The sequence below is a fragment of the Plectropomus leopardus genome, chromosome 11 (genome assembly GCF_008729295.1).
Source record: "Plectropomus leopardus isolate mb chromosome 11, YSFRI_Pleo_2.0, whole genome shotgun sequence".
Lineage (NCBI taxonomy): Eukaryota > Metazoa > Chordata > Actinopteri > Perciformes > Serranidae > Plectropomus > Plectropomus leopardus.
The window spans coordinates 21,905,346-21,929,845 of NC_056473.1; the positions used below are offsets into that span (position 1 = coordinate 21,905,346).

The 24,500-nt window shown below is 39.4% G+C and overlaps 2 protein-coding genes across 3 annotated transcripts; both read left to right on the forward strand.

The window, feature by feature from the left end:
• The first annotated feature begins 613 nt into the window (after positions 1-613).
• fnbp4 (formin binding protein 4) lies at positions 614-12,272 on the forward strand. 2 transcript variants are annotated; one of them, XM_042496282.1, is made up of 17 exons: positions 614-688; positions 2,517-2,597; positions 2,692-2,822; positions 3,820-3,994; positions 4,902-5,049; positions 5,230-5,332; positions 5,434-5,778; positions 6,401-6,593; positions 6,726-6,865; positions 6,951-7,055; positions 7,382-7,515; positions 8,499-8,668; positions 9,661-9,962; positions 10,079-10,196; positions 10,451-10,644; positions 11,447-11,604; positions 11,751-12,272. In XM_042496282.1, exons 1-17 carry the CDS (start codon positions 685-687, stop codon positions 11,839-11,841), a joined length of 2,592 nt encoding a protein of 863 aa, XP_042352216.1. In that variant the 5' UTR covers positions 614-684; the 3' UTR covers positions 11,842-12,272. The 2 variants fall into 2 exon arrangements, with proteins under 2 accessions (XP_042352216.1, XP_042352215.1); XM_042496281.1 differs by having other exon boundaries at positions 685-808.
• A 961-nt stretch (positions 12,273-13,233) lies between these two features.
• agbl2 (AGBL carboxypeptidase 2) lies at positions 13,234-24,275 on the forward strand. The gene is made up of 23 exons (XM_042496772.1): positions 13,234-13,292; positions 13,595-13,644; positions 14,667-14,787; positions 15,248-15,421; positions 15,837-15,944; positions 16,866-17,013; positions 17,169-17,421; positions 18,337-18,729; positions 18,922-19,064; positions 19,819-19,978; positions 20,105-20,231; positions 20,326-20,426; positions 20,629-20,729; positions 20,867-20,936; positions 21,097-21,219; positions 21,315-21,395; positions 21,503-21,601; positions 21,750-21,840; positions 22,947-23,099; positions 23,229-23,259; positions 23,359-23,585; positions 23,726-23,867; positions 24,092-24,275. The coding sequence occupies exons 2-23, from the start codon at positions 13,609-13,611 to the stop codon at positions 24,273-24,275; spliced, it is 3,066 nt and encodes a 1,021-aa protein (XP_042352706.1). The 5' UTR covers positions 13,234-13,292; positions 13,595-13,608.
• The last annotated feature ends 225 nt before the right edge of the window (positions 24,276-24,500 follow it).

A 24,500-nucleotide genomic window follows, 5' to 3' on the forward strand; every position in this document is an offset into this window, starting at 1 on the left:
TTTGATAAACCATTATTCTAGTTTTGAAAATGTGAAAAAGGAAAATGTCTCTGCTGCTTGATTTCAACACTCGCATCCCTTGTTCTGGCATGTCTTTCAGTAAAATTGCTTTTTTAATTTTTATTTTTATTTAATTAAGTGTAATAAAGTTTTCCCAAATCTAAAACTGTGTTTTAAGAGTCTCTGTCTTTTCTCTGGGATAATCTAGTCCAGGTTTGATATGTTAAGTATAGAGGTTTATGATCTGGACCTGGTCAAATGTTGACAACGTGAAAAATCCTTTTGCATTTTCACAAATAGAATAAAGGTTTCACAAATATAAAATGTGTTTAAACAATCTTTGGCCTAGTATAGGGGTGACACATGCAGTGAAATCTCCCCTTTTTGCCTTTTTCACAAATAAAATAATGGTTTCACAAATTTAAAAGTGGGTTTTAGACAGCTTTAGGGCTTTACTTAAAACGTCTTATATGCTTGTACCACAATAGGAGGTGCAATCTCCTGCTAAAGCGGAAGCTACGAATCATAAACTAACTTCAGCGTCGTCACTCAAACACAGCTGCTACACACAAAACATGACCGCGTGAACCGGAAGTTGATGTCCTCTTTTGTGCCAGCTCGGAGCAGCAGAGCCGCGACACCGACGCCAGGGACGGGAGCAGGCCCCCAGACTGACAGGCAGCGATGGGTAAGAAAAGTCGCCTCACAGGCGGAGCGGTCGGTCGGAGAACAATTCTACAGCTTTCACCTCCCGGACTCCGCGGTGGGAATGCCGGAGAGAGGGAAGAAGCACCGTCGGGATCCGATGGTATTGTTTAATGTTACCTCAGTGGCTTGTTAGCGACAGGGTAGCTGAATGCTAATTGCCTGAGGTGTGAAGACTGGGCCCATCGGGTATAAAAAACACAAACAGAAAAAAGGTTCACTCAACGAAATTTAGCTGCCGACTATCTGGTGCAAAGATACACCACCGAGAAATAGCTAAACGACAGCTATGTGCTAGCTCGTGAAAGAAAACCGTTATTTCCTCTAATGGAGCCACCAGATGCTATCGGTTAGCGCGCTAAGCTAACAAGCTAATAGTTTTTGTGAGCATGCCAAAATAGGCTTATGACAGGACTGGGCCAATTAACCCAAATTAGAAGTACGTATTAATTGGGGGAAATTGTGGTTCGTTATAGATTCTATAGAAAGTTGTAATAATTACTAGTTCAGCGTATGTAGGAATATAACATAGAGATACAGTCATGGTAAAAGCAAATAGTACTCATATGTGAATAGTAACAAAATATATAAATATGTATTATGTGCTGAGTGTGAGGTGTGTAAAATGTAACACTAAGTGTCTCACGCTATAACACAATGTATAAACTTAGTATATAAAGTTAGATGTATAAAATGATTTCTGATGTTTAACGGATATATACACAATTAAGAACAGTAATAATACGAATATACACAATATGTTTTGCATGTTAAATAAAACTTATGTTAGAGTTGAAAGAGTGTTGCACATTTGATTAATTGCACAGGGATTGCCATAGTTAAATAATTGCACCAATTATTGCAGTGAAGACAGTGTATAAGAATTTTTGCAGTTTAAAAATCCTATTGCACATAAATACAATTAACCCCCCTTACACTTTACTTGCCTTATTTAGAAGTGTGAGAGTGGTGTCCATGTGCAACAATAACATTTGCTTCTAACTAGCAACTGGAAAAGCTCAAGGCTAACTTCTTGGCTGACTTGCTTTTGAAAATTGATATACAGTGTTCTTAGAGACTGCTAATAAATGCATGTTTCTCTGACCCAGTAAGATGAAACTGTATTCTCAAGGAGTTCATGTTGAGGTTAAGAAAATAAGGAAAGGGTATATTTGTTTTCTACTTCCTCTTAAGGTAAGAGAGGTGAACTTCAAAACTTTACATAAGATTTATTCATCAAACAGGTTTTTAAGATTTAAATATAATTTTGATTCAAATAACAGTGTATTTTGTGAAAGGGAAATTGAGTATTCCTTTGGGAGTAATATGGGGGGCAAGCCAGAGTCCAACAAGATGGTATTGTCAGCCCTGACAGAAAAGACTGTTTTGTGTTTGTGTTGAAGACAAGGATGCAGACTTTGTTCTCAATGTTGTCTTGTTATTGGGGAGGTTTTTTATACATAAATGGAGATACTTCAAGACTAAACCCAGTCTGGACCACTGGAAGAATGAGTTAAGTCACTGAAACTTGTTAAAGACAAGAAAGCTCTTAAGTTCTTTTCATTGTTTAAAGTCTTTAAGTTGAGTTGAGATAGCTCTGTTTTTGTTTTATTTATATTTGTATGCATTTTATTTTTTCCTATTTTACTTATTGTTCTGTTTCTATTCTTTTTTCATCTGAGATTTTTTATCTGTTTGCTCAACCAAATGCAAATTCTATTGATTGAATAGTACTTGAAATGTGCCTTGTTTGTTTTTACTTACAAAGTTCACTTAAAATAACAACAACTCTTGGCTGACATGTGTTACAGATGAACAACAGGAGGGTGATGGACTCAGATTCGCGAGAGACAGACTCACAAACATGAAGACTCCCGCAGTAAAGGCCACAGGTAGAGTAACTGTGTGATTGTGTGGAGCTGTGTGTGCATGCCAGGCAATGGAAAACCATTTAATTGAACAAACTTGTTTTGCCTCCACCTATAGAGGGCTTGTCCTTGCTTGGAGCCTATGAAGATAGCGATGAAGAGGATGCTGGAGACTGCCAGCCTTCGACTGCAAATTCTCAACACAACCAGTCAGCGGACATTGACAGTACATTGGCCAATTTCATGGCTGTGAGTACAATTTGCTTCATATCTTAATCCTTTTTTGTTGCTGGAGTTTGATCCAATGTTTATGTTGAGTCTGTGTAGTATTTTAAGAAGTTAACTCTTATAAGTGAACATATGCAAAATAAATTTAAAAAAAAAATCAAAATTACGATTTTGCCAATTACAATATCCAAATTACAGGAGCTGCAATTTATTGATAAAAGGCCAAATATGTCACAATATACCATTATACATGAACTTATGTAGTGATACAGAGATGCATCAGCCCACTAATCATATTCCAGATGTGAAGGGTCATGTTTGTTTGGTACAAACCCCCTGCAAAAATCTCATCGGCATTGTCATATTTTTTATCTGTGAAAATTAATTGCAATTCGTGACTCGTCAAAATTGTAATATCTGTCAAAACTAATTGCTGTAAGATTTTTTATTTTGCATTTTGTGCAGACCAATATTCGTTGTATAACCTGCAATGACAATAAAGGTCTATCTATCTATCTGAAGTGTATAATGAGCCAACTGGAATTAATTTTAAGTTTTAGACCTGTTAGTACTGGTTCGGTTCTGTGTGACTGAAATTAAATAGTACATTTTGCAAGTGTATCTAGAGTGGTAAATTGGGTTTCTTTCCTCATTATATCATTTGACTAAGTGAGACGATAGCAGGTTATACAACAAAGAAGATTCTACAAAGTGCCTTTTTAAAGTAATATTCTGAGGATTCAAGGACCAATTTCTCAGACAGCACAGACACCGTATGTAGAGAACTGAAAGGAGAGATTGTAATTAGATCTGTGGGCCTAATCCATCTTACACAGTTATCAGTGAAAACAAGTACCAAATAAACTGCAGTTTTTGGTTTTGAAGCTGGGCCATTTTCCAGTAATAAATTCCTTTATTTATGTAAAGACAAGTACTTAGAAAAGTGTGGTTCATTATAAGGGCTGAAAACATAGTTAGCCAAAGATATAAGTTCCTGTTACCATTTTTCCCTCCACAGGAGATTGATGCAATCACCACTCAGCCAAGTTCAGATGATGCAGCATCTCATCCCTCTGTCCCAAATGCCACGCCACCGAGACCTGAGGTTAACCCTCAGCAGCCAGCTGCCAGTGGAGAACAGAGCCAACAAAGCACAGAGTTTGCGTACAATACGGAGTACTCACTTGCTGGAGGTAACTATCTGAGCTGTATTTAAGATCAAGTGTTCATGTCCTGATGTCCTTCTGATTGACAATGACTTTTTCAAATATCTGTGTTGTAAGACTTAAGAGACATACTATACATGATCTTAAAATACCAATGTATAGACTCCTACAGAAGAAATCCCTCTCAGTCGTCAGTTATGACCCATCAAAAGTGTGTGGTGGTGTATTTTCCTGCAGAGACTCTGTCCTCTGCCTTCTTTTTATTATTATTTCCATATTTTCTGTGTTTGGAACATTTATGGGTTTGTACCTCCACTTCACTCAAGTGAGGTGGGAGCTTTATATAAAGGTAGCGACCAGATGCCAGACCATAAGCAGGCATTGACGAGACACATCACTGAAAAAATGCAAATATAGCGAGGCGAAATGCTAAATGAGAGTGAATCTGTGGTTGACTTTTACTTTCACTTTTGCTGGCAAGCATGTTTACCAACAGTAATCGACAGTCTTGCATAGTATACCTTTTAACTGAGAAATTTTGTATTAGTTTTAGTTGTCTTCACATCCTAATGAGGCAGTATATTTTTTGTGTATTGTTTTGGCATTAAAGCTTCTGGTGTACTTGGAAAACAGAACAGCCACTTATATTTTTTATATTTAGTCAACTTAAAGTTTGAAGTACAGCTTATCCACACTGCTGCGTTACACGCCAAAGGAACTACTTTTATATTGAAATCAGCCCACTTTAGTATTGCAGAAGTTTCATCATACTTTGGTTCCATGTTCCAAATTGCTACACATTGAGGAAATAATTCAGGATGTAGCTTTCGACTGAGAAGATTGTTTGTGGGTACAGAAGTTGGGTGTAATTTGTCACCTAAAATCTGCAATAATTTGTTTTTTTTAAGCTTCTCATGTATGTGTCTCTCTGCAGTGGGTGTAGAGATGGGAGACTGGCAGGAAGTGTGGGACGAGAACTCAGGCTGTTACTACTACTGGAACACTCTGACCAACGAGGTGTCGTGGGAGCTGCCACACTATCTAGCTGATCAGGTGCAAAGCCTGGGGCACTATGCCAACAGGTGGGAGAAACTGACAGAGAGACAGTATTTTCACAGCTTTGTGAACAGCATCTTTAACTCTGAAGACCGATAAAATCACTGTACCTACATGATCTGAAGTACAATATTTTTCACATCTCTTTGTTTGGTCTCCAGTGCAGAAATTCAGCTGTGTGATATATTTTATGTTGTTCTTTGCAGTTCTACTGTCAATGGCAACGGCACAGCCCATGCAGCTTATCACACCACAGAAAATTCTGCTTCTGCTGCAGCTCTGCCAGCAGTGAAAGAGACCAAAGTGAAGGCACGTTTCATTTAAGTCCAACACAGTTGTGAATAAACTTGATTCTTTTGTGTTTTAAATTTATTATTCTAAATATATCACCCTCATGTTTTCTCTAAAAGGAGGTGATTGAGAGTGTCGTAGGCCTCACAAGTGAAGAGGAGGAGCGCCGTGGCGTAGCTGCATCTTTGCTTGGTCCTCTGATCCCCTCTGAAGTGAAAGAAGCAGAAGAAAAATGGAGAAAAAGGCTGCTTAAAGGCTTGGATGAGACTGAGAACAGTTTAGATTCTGATGGAGAGGGTGTTCGCCCTGCAGGATCCCCCTCTACCCCTCTGCGCGACCCTGACCCAGTTCCCACTGTCCAGAAAGATCCTTGCACCAAAAAGCAGTCGGGAGATAACTCAGACGCTGAGGAAGAGACAGAGGAAGACACAATGGAGCTGGAACTGGCTCTGGAGAGGAAAAAGGTGGGTTATTAATACAGTTCCTTTTTTTCAGTGCACAGCTTTAATTATAGTCATGAATTACCTTATCAAAGAGTACAGCAGTGGTATGTGATGTTGGGTTCAAACTGGACATGGAATGGCCATCAAGTGTGCAGATTTTTCATGGAGTGCCAGCCACTTACTTTCTGCGCCCGTGTTGAGCAATGAGATCGTTCACACTGGTAGCACTGCAGCCCAGGAGCTCTGGCAGGGTCACAGTCTGCAGCGAAAGTTTTGGCATCTGGTCTGTTTTTTCTGCTAGCTGTGAACGAATCTGACAGAAAAAAACCCTCTAAATACTCTATTATGAACAATATAAAGTTTATAGTAGATATGACACACATGATTTGATCATAATAAATTATGAATCCAGTGCTTCCACGATGCTTGTCAGTTGTGTCACCAAGCAAGCAGGGACAGAGACAGGGACAGAGCTCTCTGTGTGATTAGAAAGGATCAGAGAAGGAGAATCTCTGCTGACTGGCATGTTAAAATGCGTTCCTGGTTTGAACAGCCAGGCGACTGCTGACGGCAATTAACAGGGCGTTTCTGCGTCTGGTGTAACCCAGCATAAGCTAGCTTTAACCTGTTTTCTGGTTCTTAGGCTGAGCTCCGGGCACTGGAGGAGGGTGATGGGAGCGCAGGGGGTTCGAGTCCTTGCTCTGAGACAAGCCAAGAAGCCTCTGGTTCTCGCGGCCTTCCACTGAAGAAAAACCGGTGGAAGACTGCCTTTCCCAGTGCTCCCAGTCCCGACTCTAACAGCAGAGGCTCAGATCTGCAAGACAACACAGAGACAGGTGAGTCTAAATAATTACACAAGAGCTACGGGAGGGTGGCAGGAGTAGGTGAAAATGTGTAGACATCCCACTCATTACATGTTTTAAGGCATCAATTCCTGTATACTTAAATGCCTCTTTTGTGTCTTGTAGCACTTTCTAAAGCCTTAGAGAGTGTTGCAGAAGGAGAAGACAAGGAAACGGACAGTTCTGAAGAGAAAACAGCAAAAAAACCTCAGACAAAAGAAGAGTCGGAAACAGCTGAGCTCAAAGTAGAAACACCTGAGCTCAAGGTAACAACATTGTCAATAAACATAATAATTGTGCTAATTGTGGAATCTATTTTAAAACATGCTTTTAATGCTATTCAATGTGTAGTTTCAGATTGGAGAACTGGCCAACACCTTAACCAACAAGATGGAGTTTCTGGGGATCAACAAAAAGGCGATCTCAAACTTTCAGTTTCTTCTGCTACAAACTGAGGTGAGAGGATCATGGTTCAGATTCTGAGCAATATTATCATGGCCTCCAGTTGTAGACTTCTAAAATATTAAACACTTAATTTTGTTTCGTATAATTTTTGCACACTGCCATGTGGTAGTACTTAATATTTAATATTCTCATAATAATCCATCACAAGGTGTCATTCTGGAAACGTACTATAGTTACTCTTCTATATTACTCATCAATCTTTTGGCTCCCCTGTCTTTATTTCCGTCTCTTCATCCCCTTGCCTCTACTTTCTGGTCTTCATCTCACTTTTGCCCCCTGCCCCCCTTGCCCTCTCTCTTCTGCTATTTTTCCCCCAGACTCGGATCGCAGATTGGAGGGAGGGCGCTCTGAATGGGGTCTATCTTCGCCGCAGGCTGCAGGAAGCTGCCGAACACATAAAATATTATGAACTTAACGCCACCCCTAAAGGCTGGTCCTGCCACTGGGACAGGTACGCGCTCCTTACCTTTCACATCTCTAAACTCCCTCGTCCCCCAAAAATCTTACCGTGTGACTACAGCCCTCTCAGTTCCAAAGTTGCAGACTTTGTTACATGACTTGGGGGAGAAGCTTAACAAGTCTGAGAGGATCAAAATACTTACCAGAAACAGACTCTTCAGGTTTCTGTGATGCAATCCTGGCACTCTGCCTTGCACGTACTGATAAGGGAGCATCCACTCTGGGCCAGCCTGCTGCCTGTTAAATATACCTGCCACAGAGAAAACTCCCTGTTCCCCATAACACAGACTCTAAAGCCCTTTGTTGTGAGGGCATTTGTAGACTGATTATGGGTCCAGTCAGTGGAAAGTTTTGGGAGGGGTGGTATGGTAGGAAGGTTGGTTGCGTGGGAGAGCTGTGCACTTTACAGGACTACAACCCCCAGAATGCAATGCAGACAGTGGTGCCCCGGAAACGAGGAGGGTCGCATCAAATAAAAGGTGAAGATGGAGCAATGACGGGAATCCAACAGGTCAGACCCACTCTATTTCATATGTATTCCTGTTTTTTTTTAATTTTCTTCTTTCTGATGTTAAACAAGTTGACTGTGCTGATTTTCTGACCTATGGTTGTTGATGATGATGATGATGGTGGTGCTTCCTCCCTGGCGTCTTCCTGTGTCTGGGAGGGAATGGTTGTCTAAAACGGATCAAATGTGACAACCATGGTGTGAGTTGCTGAACCTAGAGATGATCTGTTTTGCTTTCTTTGTTTTTGAGAGCAAGGTGGGTTCCCTATCCACATCCATAACCACACTCTAATTGGGCCCTACTTTTGGACGGCTAAAGTCGCTGTCCATACCAACACTCCCGCCCCCTACTGTGGCCATTAGGTCCACTCCTTTGCCCCACTGTCCCAGGGTATCATGCCACTCAGCCAGTTTCTAGGCCAGTCGTTGAGACTCTTGCCTTCTATCTCTGTTGTCCCACTCTTTAGAGAGCACAGGCGGTATTTCTATGTGAACGACCGGACCAGTGCCTCCCAGTGGGAATTCCCAAAGGAGGAGGACAAGGACGAGGACCTGAAAGGCAGCCAGGGTTCACAGTTACAGACTTCAAGTCAAGGAGACACCAAAACATCGTCTGCACCTGCTGGTGGGGTCACAGGTCAGTCAGTTACTGCTGTTGCTGTTCTTTATTCCGCCTGTTAACTGTCTTCTTGAGTGACTTCAGAAAAATAATGCTGAAAAACTTCTGTAAATGTGTTCACTATTGAAAATATGCATGGATGATGTTCAGTGAATGTTGCTTTGCTGGATTAAAAGAGTACTTCACCTGAAAATGATCATTTGTTTATAATTTGCTCCGCGCGAGTTTCCTTGAATTTGAGAAGAACGCTGTTTTCCACACACAAAAATACCCCAATTTGCCTCAGAGGGCTTTACAGCATACAACATCCCTGTCCTTAGCCCCCTTACAGAGGATAAGAAAAAATCTCTTTATTATTTGAAGTAAAGGGGACTCGTGATTAACAACTGCAAAACTATATGAAAACATTTGTTCCCAAACTCTCACACTTCTTCAGTATAATTTAAGTGTCATGTGTCCAGTTGTAAACTCAGTACTTCCCAAACATGCATTTTCACCCCAAAAAAATCAGATTTAAATCACTTTGGTGCAAGCAGTCGCATGCGCAACTGAGTAGTGTTCCCGGGTATGTACTTGCATTTTAACTCTAATCAAGCGGAGCTCATTTAACGCACAAGCTCAGGGCGTGCTACTCATCGGCAGAGGTTTTAAATTGTGGCGTTTAAGCGAAAATGCATGTGTTTGGGAAGCACTGAACATATGACTGAGACTAGGATTACATGGGGTTATTGTATGAGAGTTTGTAAATGGATGTTTTGATATATTTTTGCTGTTGTTAAACGCTGATCCCAGTGACTTCAATTCATGAAAAATGTTTGCCTGTTTTGGATTCTCCATTCACTGTGGAGGCATGTGAGAAAAACAAAGTTTTCATGAATTCAGGGTAAACAGCTGTGAGAAACTAATATACAAATGGTCATTTTATAGGTGAAGTTTTCTTAGGTTTTCACTGTATGACAGTGCAACCCTTACTAACTCACGAACATGTTATAACTTCTTTTATTTTTTAGGATTGCCTGCTTTTACTCCAGCTGCCCCACCAGCTCCTCCTCAGCCAAATGCATCATCCCTCTGGTTCCCACCTCAACCTCCTCTTCCTGAGAGCCCTCCTCCACCTTCAAACTACCCCCCGCCTCCCCCTCTCCCACCAGGGTCACCACCTCCACCTCCTCCCCCTCCTGACAGCGATGGAGAGATCATGGAGGTGGAGATGGAGATGGATGATGATAATGATGGGGAGCCTCCTGCACCTGGAACCGAGGAAGATGGCAGTGGGAGGCCTCCTTTACCTCCAGGCTCTGCTAGTGTGAAGGTTTGCGAGAAATCAAGTCTCTTCTGTGATTAGCGTACTTAATAATGTTACATGTGTTTATTCAGAACAAAGGAGAACATCGGCTTTTAACTTCTGTCATGTTTTTTCCCTTACAGACTGTCGAGTCATCGGGTCCCTTGGGAAAGGGTCAGAAGCGAAAAGCCAGTCAGCTGAGTAAAGCCATTACTATTGGCAGCAGCCCCATCCTGTACACCCAGCCTGCCGTCAGTGCAGGTAAAAAGATATCACAGTTACATATATATTAATTATATTAGGATAAAAAAATGCCTATTTGCGTGAACAGCATTATTAAACACCCTCTAACCCACCCTCTACCCAAAACATTAAACCTTCACAGGAAATTATGAGTGCTCCCAGTCATAAAAATATGGAAAGCGAAGGCATTGCTTATGTTTTAAAGGATATTTTAATCAAGTAATTGCAATCATTTTAAATGGTTACTCAATAAAGGCTTTTCTTGTCTGCAGCTCCTCTAATGTCAGCAGCTGCCTATTGGGGTGTGCCAGCTGTCGCTGCTCCTTTGGTCCCCTGTGAACCTCTTGCCCCACCTGTCCCGGCCCTACCTCCACAACCACCACTGCCACCCTCTCAGCCGCCATTTGAAACGCCTGGAGCCAAAACTCTGCCCATTGACAAGACCAAGAAAGTGAAAAAGGATAAGGTAGGTATTGGCATTCACATTTTACATCAAGTATCAAATAATGGCAGTATATTAGCCAGAAAAAAAAACAGTTTAAATGCCAATGTTCAGTATTAATCAGGGTTTATACAGTCATGGAAAAGCTGAAAAAGTAATGGAATTTCACAATCACATTTTCCAGGCCTGGAAAAATAATGGAACTAGTAAAAATCATTAAAAGTTTTGGGAAAATCATGGATTTCACATGTGCAAAATTTTAATAACATTAGTGTAACATAACTGAATTTACTTTCTATAGCTGAAGATGTAACATAGCTTTGTTATGTGTAGACATGTGACAACATTTTGGTTATGTTTTTGTTTAATTGTTCATTACAAAAATGTCTATTTTTATCCCTGTGTTACGAATCTCTGCATGTATGCCCACTAGGCATAAGCACTTTTGGCATAGAGGAGGGGCTTACGAATTTACGAATTTATTTTCCTTCCGATTTTTAAACAAGACATGTTTAATGTTTTTTTTTTATCAAATTTTTGGCAATTTTTATAGAGAATGTAAATCATTTTTTTCTTAAAAATACATTTTTAAAGAAAGCCACAGGTTAAGAAGGCATATTTTCTTTTCTAATTTTATTAATACAATTTTTCTTCTTAATATATAAGGCAGATTTTTGTAGAAAACTGAAAAAAAATGGCGTTTTTTTTCTTTTTTTAAGAGAAAACAGGTTTAGAACGCATGTTATCTTAAAAACAATCACCAAAAATTACACCGCTTATCATAGCCAGAAACTGTAAACATTTTTTTTTCTTTTTTTCTCTATAGTCAAAGAAGAGTAAGATCAAAATGCCTTCTCTGGTGAAGAAGTGGCAGAGCATCCAGAAGGAGTTGGATGAAGAAGAGAAAAGCAGCTCCAGTGACGAAGACAGAGATCAACTTAACAAAAAGAGTATTGAGGAATGGAAGCAACAGCAGCTTGTGACGTATGTTTAAGTTTAAATACACTAAAATATTAAACAGTTATGTTGATATAAGGATGTAGCTGCACTGTTCTATGAATCCTCTTTCAGTTTCTTCTGATATTTTTTCATCTTGGAAACCCTTGACTTAACTGTTCTTAATTCAACAGAGGAAAAGCTTCAAAGAATGCCAACTTCGAGGCACTTCCTGATAACTGGCGGGAACGACTGAAGAAACGGAAGATGGCGAATAGCACGTAACATCCGACCTGGGTTATACCAGTTAGAGTTGTTTTTTGTTTTTTTTTAATCCACTCCAACCATTACTATCAGGTCATCATCAATTTGTCAAATGAGCTACGGACTTTCTTTACCATTTTAGTTGTTCATGATGGAGACGTTTAGAGGTCCTTAAATGGCAGGCCATTCACCAGAGGGGTTTGAATGTCCTTTCCTTGTTTTTGTATCCACTGTTGTAATTGTGCCAAAAGACTTGAGTTCATCAGAAATACTTCACCACCATTTTGTAGATGACCAACAGTGTGTTTGGAGGGATTGTCTATTTTATTGAGCATTTTTATACCTGTGTACATATCATGTATAAGGGGATAAGCCATGTTTTTGGAAGGGGAGGGAATGTCAGTTAACTTGTACATTTTGTAAAAAGTTATTAAACTGTTTTTCCAAAGCTACCTGTTTTTTGTCTGTTCTGTCTTTTAGGTAGTATAGTATGTATTTTCATGCCTCTGCTCCGGGGTCATGTTTTCGGGTTGTCTGTTTGTCAACAGAAATCTGGCAGATCTTTGAGATGGCTATTATTTTGAAATTCCACATCAGATCATCCTGACATGTGGTCAGTCATGTTGTGGGGTGTTCCTATCAGTCTAAACCAAGATGAGTCTGTGGAAACAGGGAGTTTGTTTTAAATCTCAAAATAGCCAGAAATGTAGGTGACTTGTCATTTTTTCAGATGGCCTTTATTTTGAAATTTCACATCAGATCACCCTGATATTGGGTTAGTCACATTGTGTGATGATCTCCTATCAGTCTGAATCAAAATGAGTGTGTGGAAACAGGGAGTTTATTTGTAATCTCCAATTAAAAAATGCCAAAACTCCAGCAGATTTTTCATATTTGAGATGACTTTTTTTAATTCCACATCTGAGTGTCATCATATTTGGTTCAGTCTGTGGAAACAAAGTTTTAGTGTAAATCCTCATTTCCTCATTTGAACCCTATTTTAGCTTTGTCCATGAATTACTTCTGATATCTCAAATGGCTTTTATTTTGAAATGTTACATCCCGGTATCCGGTCATTGACTTGCTGTAAAACCCATGGATGTATAAACCAGCATAAAGTATTGACCTGCTATAAACGTCCTCAACGACTACATCCATGGTCACGCCAGCAGCGAGCTTTGCTCTTTCCTTAATGTCTTTTCTACGCGCAACGCAAAAATGTCATGTGGGCTGGCTTGACCGCTTGAACGCCATTCACATGTTTCTACGACAGCTGTGAAGCATTTACTGCACGTCGGAGCTCGAGAGCTTCACTGCCATATCCACGGCAACCGCGGTGTTTTTGAAACGACCAGTTGCTTGGCAACAGCAGGTTTTCAGAGATTCTTCCACTTGTAGCAGCCGCTAAATTTGCTTTTCGCTCCTATGTTTATTAGAGAAATTTTACGTTGTGTTACTGAAATGTAACTGAGGTAAGAGTCACTGATAAATATTGTAAAAACGGTATTGGTGAACAAGTTCAGAGCAGCGCGTGGCAGTTAGTCAACTGAAGAAGCTAAAGAAAATGTTAGCAAGTGTCGTCGAGGTTTTTGAGTTGTTTATGGGGTAGGGCTAAGAAGTTGGGTCACCCGGTCCTGTGCTTAAGAGGGAAGTTGTACTGCTGTATGAGCTGTTGTGTTGGAGCTATCTAGCAAACCAGTAAAATGTACATTTAATAGTTTGTTCTAACAGTACATCGAAGAGCAGTCTTTCTCTGATATTTTACTTTTAACAGACAGGCAGCCGAAGATGCCTATGACAAATTCCACGCTGAACATCTCACATGTAAGTTTTCTTCAACATGTTTTTTTATTTTTTATTTTTTAAATCTTTCATTTCACTTCGACATTATTTCAGACTATCATTATACACCAGGACGATGTTATATGATTTTATTGTCCAAGATGTAAAAATGTTTAATGCCAGGACTTGAGCTACAAATGTGTGCCATCATCATAACAGTAATGGTCATTTTGGATTAAAGGGGTATCAGTTCAGCAACAGTTGGTTTGATCATTAGTTAGTCGTGTGTTATTTACAGTATATTTCAAATTAGCAATAGAATTTATAAGACAGCCATGTCTGGAAAGCTTAATTCAGTTAAATTTAAGTCAATAGGTTTGTTGGCAGGATATTCGACATGTGTTGCCAAAGCATAATTACTATTAAAACACAATGAAATTAGCAACAGATCACATAAACAAATATATTAGTAAAATAAAGTAAAATGGGTTTTTAAACTAGTAAAGTAAATAGAATAAAATATACGTCTATGCTCTACATATAGAGACATACATATATGAATACATATCTCATATGTCTTACACGTATTATGCGTTTATGTGTACCACTTTGTGTGTGTGTGTGTTTCTGTGTGTGTCTGTATACACATATATACTATAAATAGTGGATGTTTGTTTGAGGTCATTACAGAAACAATTTACAGCAATATATTAACACAGATTGATAGAATAAAATGTAAAAAGAACAAACAAAACTAAAATCCATGGAGCAGAGGAAATATGGTAAATAAATAAAGAGTGGTAAAGAGATGAACACCCGCTGTTATGTGTTCATCTTAATCCATCCTATTATTAGCAATAAGACTCCAATTTGTTATATCTGATATTCTGTGAGCGAAGACCAGATACTGGAATAGGCCTGAAAAATCTATATTGGTTCATGATAACATAATTTATGTTTGCAGTGTCTGGATTACAAGCCTGGGTTGATACAGATGATAAGCACTTCTGTCTTTAGTTCAGTAATTAGGATATAACACTGATGGATTACATTTTTCCATTCAGGCAGAGAAAACACCACCAGCTGTCTCTGCTCTCGGAAATTGGTGGAAAACGCATCAGCTGGACAAATGGGAAACCAGTGACTCCAACGCAAAGGAAGATGAGGAGCAATTAGCAAGGCGTTGTAAGTAGTTTTCACATAGGCTGCATTTGGATAACTTATGCATGTGGACTGTATGTAGCCTAGCTGCACCTGTAATGTGAATTTGAGAGGGTTAATGTAGATCTGTGTCGACTTGTTGCTGTTTAACCTCATTTGACACCACTGTCTCATGTTTGATGTGGTGAATCCTAATATTGACTGTCATGTACAGGTTTGGGTTTACATGTTAGGAAGGAGATGTGGTCACCATTTATGGAATCTCCTCTCTAATGCGCGATCATTATATATTAAACAGGCTCTTTTGTAACTGGGATAATTACTGCCATTAGGTACAGCATAATCCCTTCTTATGTGAACAAGCATGTCTGCTCTAGGTGAGGTAAACGGGCAGACCTGATGAAAAATGTATATCCAGAGTACACTGGAAAAACAGGAGCATGAAAGACCAGTAACTGAAGGTGTGATTCATGTCTCCTCTCAGTATCTTTAAACCTAAGTCAGAATCTGCGGACCAGGCAGCTGCTTGTAGACTTTGATAGTGGCCGACCCATTTTGAGGCTCAGGGCACCGCCGGACCTGCTGAACATCCCATCCATCCCCCAACCCCGTTGGCCCATAGAGTGTGAGGTCATCAGCGACATTGTCCATCACATAGGTAATTAAAAACTGTACTGGAACTGTTATGTTACTAGAAGTGGTGGAATGTAACTAAGTACATTTATTCAGTTATTGTACTTAAATACAAATTTAAGGTAGTCTTCTTGTACTTAACTTGAGTCTTTTCTTTTCATCCCACTTTATACTTTTACTACATTTCAGAGGGAAATATTGTACTTACTTCACAAAATTTATCTGACAGCTTCTGAATACTTCCTCCCTCACTGATTATTAGACAAGATACAGATATGCACAAAGATGTTAATCAGCACAAAAGTAGGCAATGAGCTGAATTTGTAAGCAGACACAAAATATCTCCAGTAACAACAACAAAAAAAATCAATAAATTAACACTTAGCATGCCCTTTTGTTTTTACTGTCAGCACATAATGAAACTAATAATTGTGTTATAGAGTGGGACCCCCCAGAGCCAGAGCCTTTCTACCAGCTCACAGGACATGAGAGGACACCCATGCCAGCAGGAGAGGAGAGGGGGAAAGTGGTGTACTGCATTGACCATGGTAAATTATGGCACCTAAGACTTTTTGTTGTTGTACCAGCAGTTTACGTGTATGGCTGTGTGACAGAGGTGTGGACTCAAGGTGTGTGACTTGGACTCAAGTCATTTGATGACTTCAGACTGGACTTGACAAAATCAAAAAAGACAAGCAACTCGACTTGGACTTCAACAATGACTTGTGACCTCACTTTGACTTTTGACACTAACAAAAACTATGTTGTAGACAGCAAAAAAAAATAATTGCAGTATGCAAAATGTGAGTTTGGAATTACAGATGGAGATGCAGCAACTTCCAAAAAAAGTGTTTTAATTAATATAAATTTGAAAAACCTTCAAACTTTTGAAGATTTATTGTGTTATTACTATGCTGTTAAAACGGCATATTTGGTAAAGAGTGCATGATGACTTGTTTAGGACTCAAAGAACTCAAAGTTTAGGACTTGGGATTTGAGTGTCAAGACTTGAGACTTGTGACTTTTGAAACAATGACTTGGTCCCACCTCTGCTACTGCTCTGCACATTATGTCACCATGGTTTTGCTGATAAATTCTTATCAACATGAAATAATACTTTGAGTTACTTTACGCTTCAGAGGTTAGATTATCTGAATTTAAGATAATCTCCTGCAGTAATATAATATGAGAACAACTTCATCTTAACTCCTTAATGCTTCATGATGTAGGTTTCATATTGATATCACAGTTAAGTACTGCATAACAATGTACAAGTCTTGCTTACAGTTTGAAATGCGATATCATGGGAATTGTGGTGGGCCATTAGATATTAACAATCAGTTTCTAGATAAACACGATACATGCTGTCGCTGCTCTCTGAAAAACAATGTAAATCCATGTTTATTGAAAGCTTCAACATATTTAGCTTTTGTTTTTCACTCTTTTCACATTCTTGTCACTTCTTCAAGCCACTAAACGTCCCTATTTCACCTGCTCCCGTGTTGGAGGATGCAGGGGGCCCGTTAAGAGTGCCACTTGTTTTGACAATCAGACTGACTTCACTCTTGAGTTTGAGTCACGATTTGAGAGTGGGAACCTTCAGAAGGCTGTGCAAGTGTGAGTCTCTAAAGCCTTACCTACTGATAAGTTGCTGCAGCTTCTCAGCTATTACTGTATATATATATGTGTTTATCCCTGTTTGCTGTTTCTCTGGCTCTAGGTTTAGTTACTCTCATTCTCTCTGTCTCCCATTATATTTCTGTCCTGTTCAGGGGTGTCTATGACTATGAGCTCACCCTGCGCACAGACATGTACACCAGAAAGCACACGCAGTGGTTTTACTTCAGGGTCAGAAACATGAAGGCTGGCGTGACCTACCGTTTCACCATAGTCAACTTAATGAAGAGCAGCAGCCTGTATTCACAGGGTATGAGACCACTCCTCTACTCTGAGAGGGCGGCCAACGAGGAGGGTGTTGGATGGCAACGCTCTGGCTCAAATATCAGATACTACCGTAACAATCCGGTAGGTGAAGTTTATGAAATTTCAAAAGTGGCATCTTGACTGGCTTTTCTCAGTAAACTGTACTTTACTAGAACTTTTCTGCTTTTCCAGCATCTTCAGTGTATGTGAATGAAATATGCAGATGTTTTAAACTTGTTTGAAATAGGTTATCATCTTATCATCATTTTGTCTATATAAAAGATGTGTTTTTACTGCATGGTGGTGCAGGTGAAAAAAAAAAATTACTTGGCAAACACCTTTAATCGAGAAATTCCACAAATTGAGTGACAGTATTCAAAAGTTAATATTGTACGTTGGTTTTTGTTCAATTAACTAAATAATTCTAAATGGTATGGTTTTCTTTGGGATATGGCTGGCAATAAAGTTAAGTATGTGATCTTTAGTAAGTAAATTAAAACATTTAGGACCTTCTGTGTTCTGTCACTAAAATGTGACTGAAAAGCAGGATCTTTCTTAACCATTTGAAACCTGCATCAGCATCTGTTTTCTTGTGTTGCATTCAGACAGCTTTCACAAGCATTTAAAGCTTTGGACGCTGAGCAGATTTGTCATAGTTTCTTTAGAAAACATGGAGGAAAATGCAATCAGCAACTTGACAAAAATTGTCCTGCAAAATGCAAGAAATCGATAGATATAGAAAATTACATTTTTTGAAAGTTAAAGAAAGCTAAGGAAAATTTTCCAAAAAACTATATAATTTTTTAACTATCGTAATTGTAGATAAAAATTATGTTACAGAATTTAAATTATTATTAAGTACAGGTCATTTTCTTGTTTGTTTATGTCTCTCCAATGTTTTTTTGGCTCTTTTTTAGGTAATTATCTTATCTTTTTTACTCATGTCATGTCTTCTTGAGTTCCTCATTACCTGCTCCCATTGTTTTAAAGTGTAAAAACATATCTGTCTCTATTTAGATTGCAAAGGACAACAACAGTGACACCATCGTCCTGTACTCACTCACCTGGACTCTCCAGTTCCCTTATGACTTAGACACCTGCTATCTGGCCCACTGCTACCCCTACACCTATTCACACCTGCAGCGCTACCTTAGGCGCATCTCTTCCAGCAAAGTAGTTGCTTCATACTGTTCGCTGCGGGTGTTGTGCCACAGCCTCGCTGGGAACGCTGTGTATGTGCTGACAATCACATCCCGGGTGGGCAGCATTAAGGCCAAAAAGGTTGTGGTTGTGACAGCCCGAGTGCACCCAGGAGAAACCAACGGGTCCTGGATGATGGAGGGATTCCTAGATTTCCTGCTTGGGGACACAGAAGATGCTCAGCTGCTCAGGGATTTGTTTGTTTTTAAGGTGAGATACCTCAAGATCATATGTGTTCATAATCATGATCATAAAGCTTCCAGTTTGTGATATTTCTGAGAAATGTATGAAGTTGATGGTGAATGAGTAGAATGATGATGCTGTGTAATGATTCATTGTATGTTGTAATTCTACATACTGCTATTAAACTTTTCTTTCTGATTTTGATGTACGGTGCTGCAGGTGGTGCCAATGCTGAATCCAGATGGTGTGGTAGTTGGAAATTACCGCTGCTCTTTGGCAGGCAGGGACCTCAACAGAAACTACAAGACATTGCTCAAGGATTCCTTCCCCTCTGTGTGGCACACCATAAACATGGTGGAAAGGTATGGCGGTACACATGCATGAACAAAAACATAAAAACACATGCTACATATTTAAGAACTCGTATTTCATGCACATTGTTCAATTTAGTAGAAATCAATGTGGTGTTTTCATCAATCCTCCCTTCTTTATCATTATTTAATTTCTGTATCTGCTAATGTGTCTTGTCATTCAGTACATTGTTAATAATGTGCAAGTCATATGAAAGGCTATTTTATCTTTTAATTTTGAGCATACATAAAACAAAAAATGATCAGTTCTACTTCTTGCCTGTGAGCAACCTGTTTGTGTTTTTTAGAGTAGGACAGTAGACTCTACAGATTGGATTTCAGTAAAAAATGTGTGAAAAAACAAAACAAACACACAAAATTAAAACTCATTGCACAGATTTTTGCATGAGCACAAATCTGCTGTTTGATTTGCATTTACTCCCAGACGCAGTCTGTCTGTGAAATATGAATGTTTAAAAACTGCCAGGCAAGTTTTTAGCAAGATTTTCTTTCATTATGGGTCCTTGAAAAGTCATGGTTTTGAAATTTTGTCCTTTAAAATATGTGGGAACCCTGGAAAGATGAAAAGAGGCATGGATTAGAGGCAGGAACTTTTTTCTGCTGTAAATTGTATCTTTAATTATTAAACTTTCAAACAAGCTTCCCAAACTTGTCATGCTGTATTTGCACACTCTCTATTTCTCTCATACATTTTTCTGTTTGTGACTTTGATAAACTGAGTCTTGTTTTGATGTATTTTCCCCAGGCTCATGGCTGAGACAGAAGTGATTCTTTACTGTGACTTTCATGGCCACAATCGTAAAAACAATGTGTTCATGTATGGTTGCAACAGCCGAGGCAATGCTTCTCTGAAGCTGCACGAGAGAATCTTTCCGCTAATGATGAGCAAGAATGCCAGTGATAAGGTAAAGTTGCAATTTTTGAAAAACTCTCAAATATTTATTTAGACTGCATAAAGCAGGGTTTCTTTGTACATCACAAGACCATGCATAATCAAGAGCTCCGTTACACTGAATCGCTCTCTTCAATAGTTCTCCTTTAAGAGTTGTAAGTTTCGGGTGCAGAAGAGCAAAGAGGGAACAGGACGGATTGCCATGTGGAGACTTGGCATCAAAAACAGCTACACTATGGAGGCCACCTTTGGAGGCTCCACTCTAGGTGAGTTAAAACTTTCAGGTTGGGTGTATATGAGTGTGTGTCTGCTTGCTTCCTCTTCTCTTGTATGAGCATCTATCATGTGTTTGAATGTTAGGCAACAGGAGAGGAACACACTTTACCACTCGAGACCTGAAGTCCCTCGGCTTTCATTTTTGTGACACCCTGCTGGACTACTGTGATCCAGATCCAACAAAGGTGAGAGATAAATCAGCACTGCATTTTACCAATAAATGCCCCTATATCTGTTGAATAAAATTAAAAAAAATAGTATGCACCAAAATAAACCAAGGCAACTGTTTTAAAAGTTTGACTTTTGTAATTTTGAGATGTAATTGTGAACATTTTATGTGTATGTGTGCAGCTGTGTTTTATGTTTGCGCTGTGCTTTTTATGTCAGACCACTTACTGTCTGACAGAGCTGGCAGTAATGTTGAGAAAGGAGGTGGGCAAAGATTCGAGCACTGGCTGTAACGTCTCCATGTCTGACCTGGAAACCAGGTGATACAGTCATTTATTATTGTTATTATTATCTTAAATACACATGAAAAGTTAGACTTGGGCCAAATGGGATATGTACAGTATAAAGTGTTCTCCCTCTAAGCTTGAATGTGAATATTTCTTGTTGGCTTTCACAGCACCAGTGGTTCAAATAGTTCAGATTCTGATGGACTCCCAGTTCATTTACTGAACCAGCTACAAACAGAGGTATGCTGACATAAATCTGCTGCCCCATGGGATTTTTTATGTGACTGTTTTGTTTTCTTTGTAAGGTTAATATCGCGTTTGGATCACTGTGTGAAAACGGAAACAGAAAACATTTCATGTCTATTGTCTGTTTATCTTATGCTCCTGCTCTCCTTTACAGCAAACTCCAGTGAGAAAGAAAAATAAACGACTGAGGAGTCATAAAGAAAGGAACAGGCTGCGACAGGAGAGAGTTAAGATTAGCACACAGCCAAGGGTCACACAAAGCAGCATAAAAAATATTGTAAGTGTCTAAATTACCTATTCATTGGGACACAACCATGTCTGGTTAACTTTTACTGACTTTACACAAGACTGATTAACAAACGGTCTTTGCAGGAGTGCAACCTGTCTCAAGAGGACACACCTCAAGAGAGCATCCAGGAAAAGCCTGTGGGAAGACACAGGAAAAAGTGGCAGGTGTGAAGTAGAGAGAGTTTGAATATGTTTAGGACACAGAGCCAACCAAACAGAGAAATAGGAGGATTTCTCAAGTTGTTCCATTCAATATTTCTTTCTTTGTGAAGGTAAATGGCCTGATCAGAAAATCTGTGGTCCCTCCTCCCACCACTTACACTGGGGAGGTCAGTCAGGTGACTCTGTGGCAGAGCTGCAAACCTGTCCAGGTAAAGATCATCTGAATGAATTCTCTCAGATTATTGGCACATTATTGGCCAGTCATAGCATACTTTCAATTGCCCACTTTAAGTTTGATATAACACAATCTGTAATTTTGACCAGGATTTTGGGCTTTTTTGTTTTTGTTTGTTTTAGAATGACGGAAACATGAAAGCTGCATGCCCACATTACGGGGTAAACGTATGTCTGCATCACAGTATTTACAGAGCTGTGTCACCTCACACAGGTAACGTTTATCATGTTTCACGCGCCCTTCCACTCCCATAAACTAGTTCCATATTCTGTATGTTATGGTTAATCATGTTGCCTTTCACTTCCTAATATGAAGGAGATCTTGGTAAAGACTCATGAAGTATTTTCTGAAGTGGCAGAAGTACTCACATCTTGCACTTGAGTGAAATAGTAATACCACAGTGTAGAAATACTCTCTCACAAGTACAAAATTATGAGCATCCAAATATACTTAATGCACAAAAAGTGAAAATAGTGAAGTCTTATTTCTTTCCATAACAATACATCATATTTTGTTTGTTAATACTACGTTGTATTATTAATCTGAAATCTTAATCTGTTGAATAGTTTAAGTTTTCAGTGTGGTGAAGTACAGTATTTCCTTCTGAGATGCAGTGGAGTAAAAGTATCAGTCATGCAAAAAATTACTCAAGAAAAGTATATATCGAATATCAAATAATCATGCCGTGTTATGTTGAAGTCAACAAGAAAACTTTGTTTCTTGCATTCCTCCACAGTGAACAATGAATAAAGAAGCTAGTGTACTTTCTTTAAAGTCATTGGGGACTGTGTTTAACAATAGGGAAACTAAATCAAAATATCTGCATAAAAACTCCCACACAACACATGGAGTACAATCCAATTCTCTTTTATGCAGTCATATGCTCAGTACTTCCAAAACACATGCATTTTTGCTAAAAATATTATGATTTAAACAGGTAGCACGCCCTGGACATGCACGTTTGTATAAGCTCGAATTGAGCAGAATTCAAATGCCTGCGCGTACCCAGGCACGCTGCTCAACTGTGCATGAGACTGTTTGTACTAGCATGTTTTATGTCTTAACGTTTCACCAAAAATGCACTTTTGGAAAGTACTGAGCACACTACTGGCTAAATGAGACTTGGAGTTAGATATTTTGGTACAGTTTTGCTGTTGTTAAATGCTGCCCTTGTTCACTTCAATTCATGAGTACCACCCCTGAGTATTTCATTGTCCAATAAATAGAAGTCAGGTTGTGTGTTTCTTGCAGGTTAAAGCAAAAGTATTTTGAACCATCAGTGCATTAGGAAGGGTCTTGTGCTTGACTTTCTTCAACAGATGACCTGGGGGTGGACGCTGGACAGTGGAAATGCTCCTGTCAGCTGCTGCACATGAGTGCTCTCCTTCCATCCTCTCCGAATTTCATACTTTCCAACTGGCAACAGATTCGTCGCCCCCAGCAAACCTTTGTCTCCCGTAAAGTCAACAGAGGTTTGTCCACACACACACAGCTATAGTTTAAGATGGAACTCAGTTCATTTTTTAAAGTTTCGTCATCTCTAAATTAAGCCTGCATCACATTGTAGCACTTTTGTAATGAAACTCTTTTGCCTCTTTCAGGGCTGCCACTTTCCCTCACAGCACCCCACAGGTAAGCCTCAGAGATGCTGTATCTTTATCAATACACTGTTGATAATTATGTATCGAGGAACATTCAGATTCATTAAGTGTTATGACTCTCATTTTTTAGGTCTCCCTCATCCATATATGTCAAGATGCTCCCAGACATTGCTCCAACAAAGCGCTTGCTGTCAGGTTTCACCACTGACAAGTTCAACACCCGACATATTTTCAGAGAGGGAAAGTCTTTACGGGTCTCAGGACGTTACTATGTGCCTGAGGCTTCCTCCACCTCACATGCAGACATAACCGAGACCAAACGGCAGACTAATGAACGGGAAGAAGATTCCTCAGAAGGTTTCATGTGCACACATACTTTACTAATATATGAAACTGAAATGATTAAAAAACAAACAATTGAAACGTATTTTTTTAGCTATCATTGTTAGCGAACTTCACCTCTTCTTCTCAGGTATCTAATCTTGTCATTTATTCAGTGGGTTCGCCACTGTTGTCTTGTATAACACTTGGAGAGCAGAACCAGACAGATCTCAGTCCTGATGCGCCCTGGAGAGGCACTGAACCATGCAGCAATTTATTTGTGCCTGTTGTGAGGGGCACAGACCTGACAGGAGAAGGGTAAGGTAACTTTTAATCCTCTTGAGCACTCTCTCTTTGTCTGTTATTCTCTCAAGTTATTATTATAGTTCAAAGATTTGGAGGGAAAAAAACCTTATCTTTGTGCAGTGATGTTAAGACAAGCATGAAGCATTTCACCTCATTATTCTGATTTTTTAAAATGTTTTCTGTGCTCCCTGTCCATTTTCCATCAGACTATGCAAAGAGACTTTGGAGGGCGAAAGGCACCTGGATGTTTTATCCCCCCTGTCAAAGCCTTCAGGCCGCATGAAGATGGAACTTCCGCGTCCACAGAGTGACACCCTCGGTAGGCTTCAGTCTAAGGATATCAGGCACTTTAACTCTGGAAGAGAGAGCCAAATAAGCACTGAGGTGATCACAAGATCATCACAGTCTGCCCAATTGTAGGGCACAATATTTATCATCTGGGAACTGCAGATTTATATTATTCTCTCTATTCTCTGATGTACTTGCACTAATGGATCAATTCGTTTATGGTTTGGTATTTTTAACCTGTATAATAACAGATATGTTGGGATAAAATAATTTGTTTAATAACTCATTCAGATGTGGATCAAACTTTTAGAGGTGGGCCTGGAAAGCCACAGGCCCACCCAGATGCACAGCTTGCCC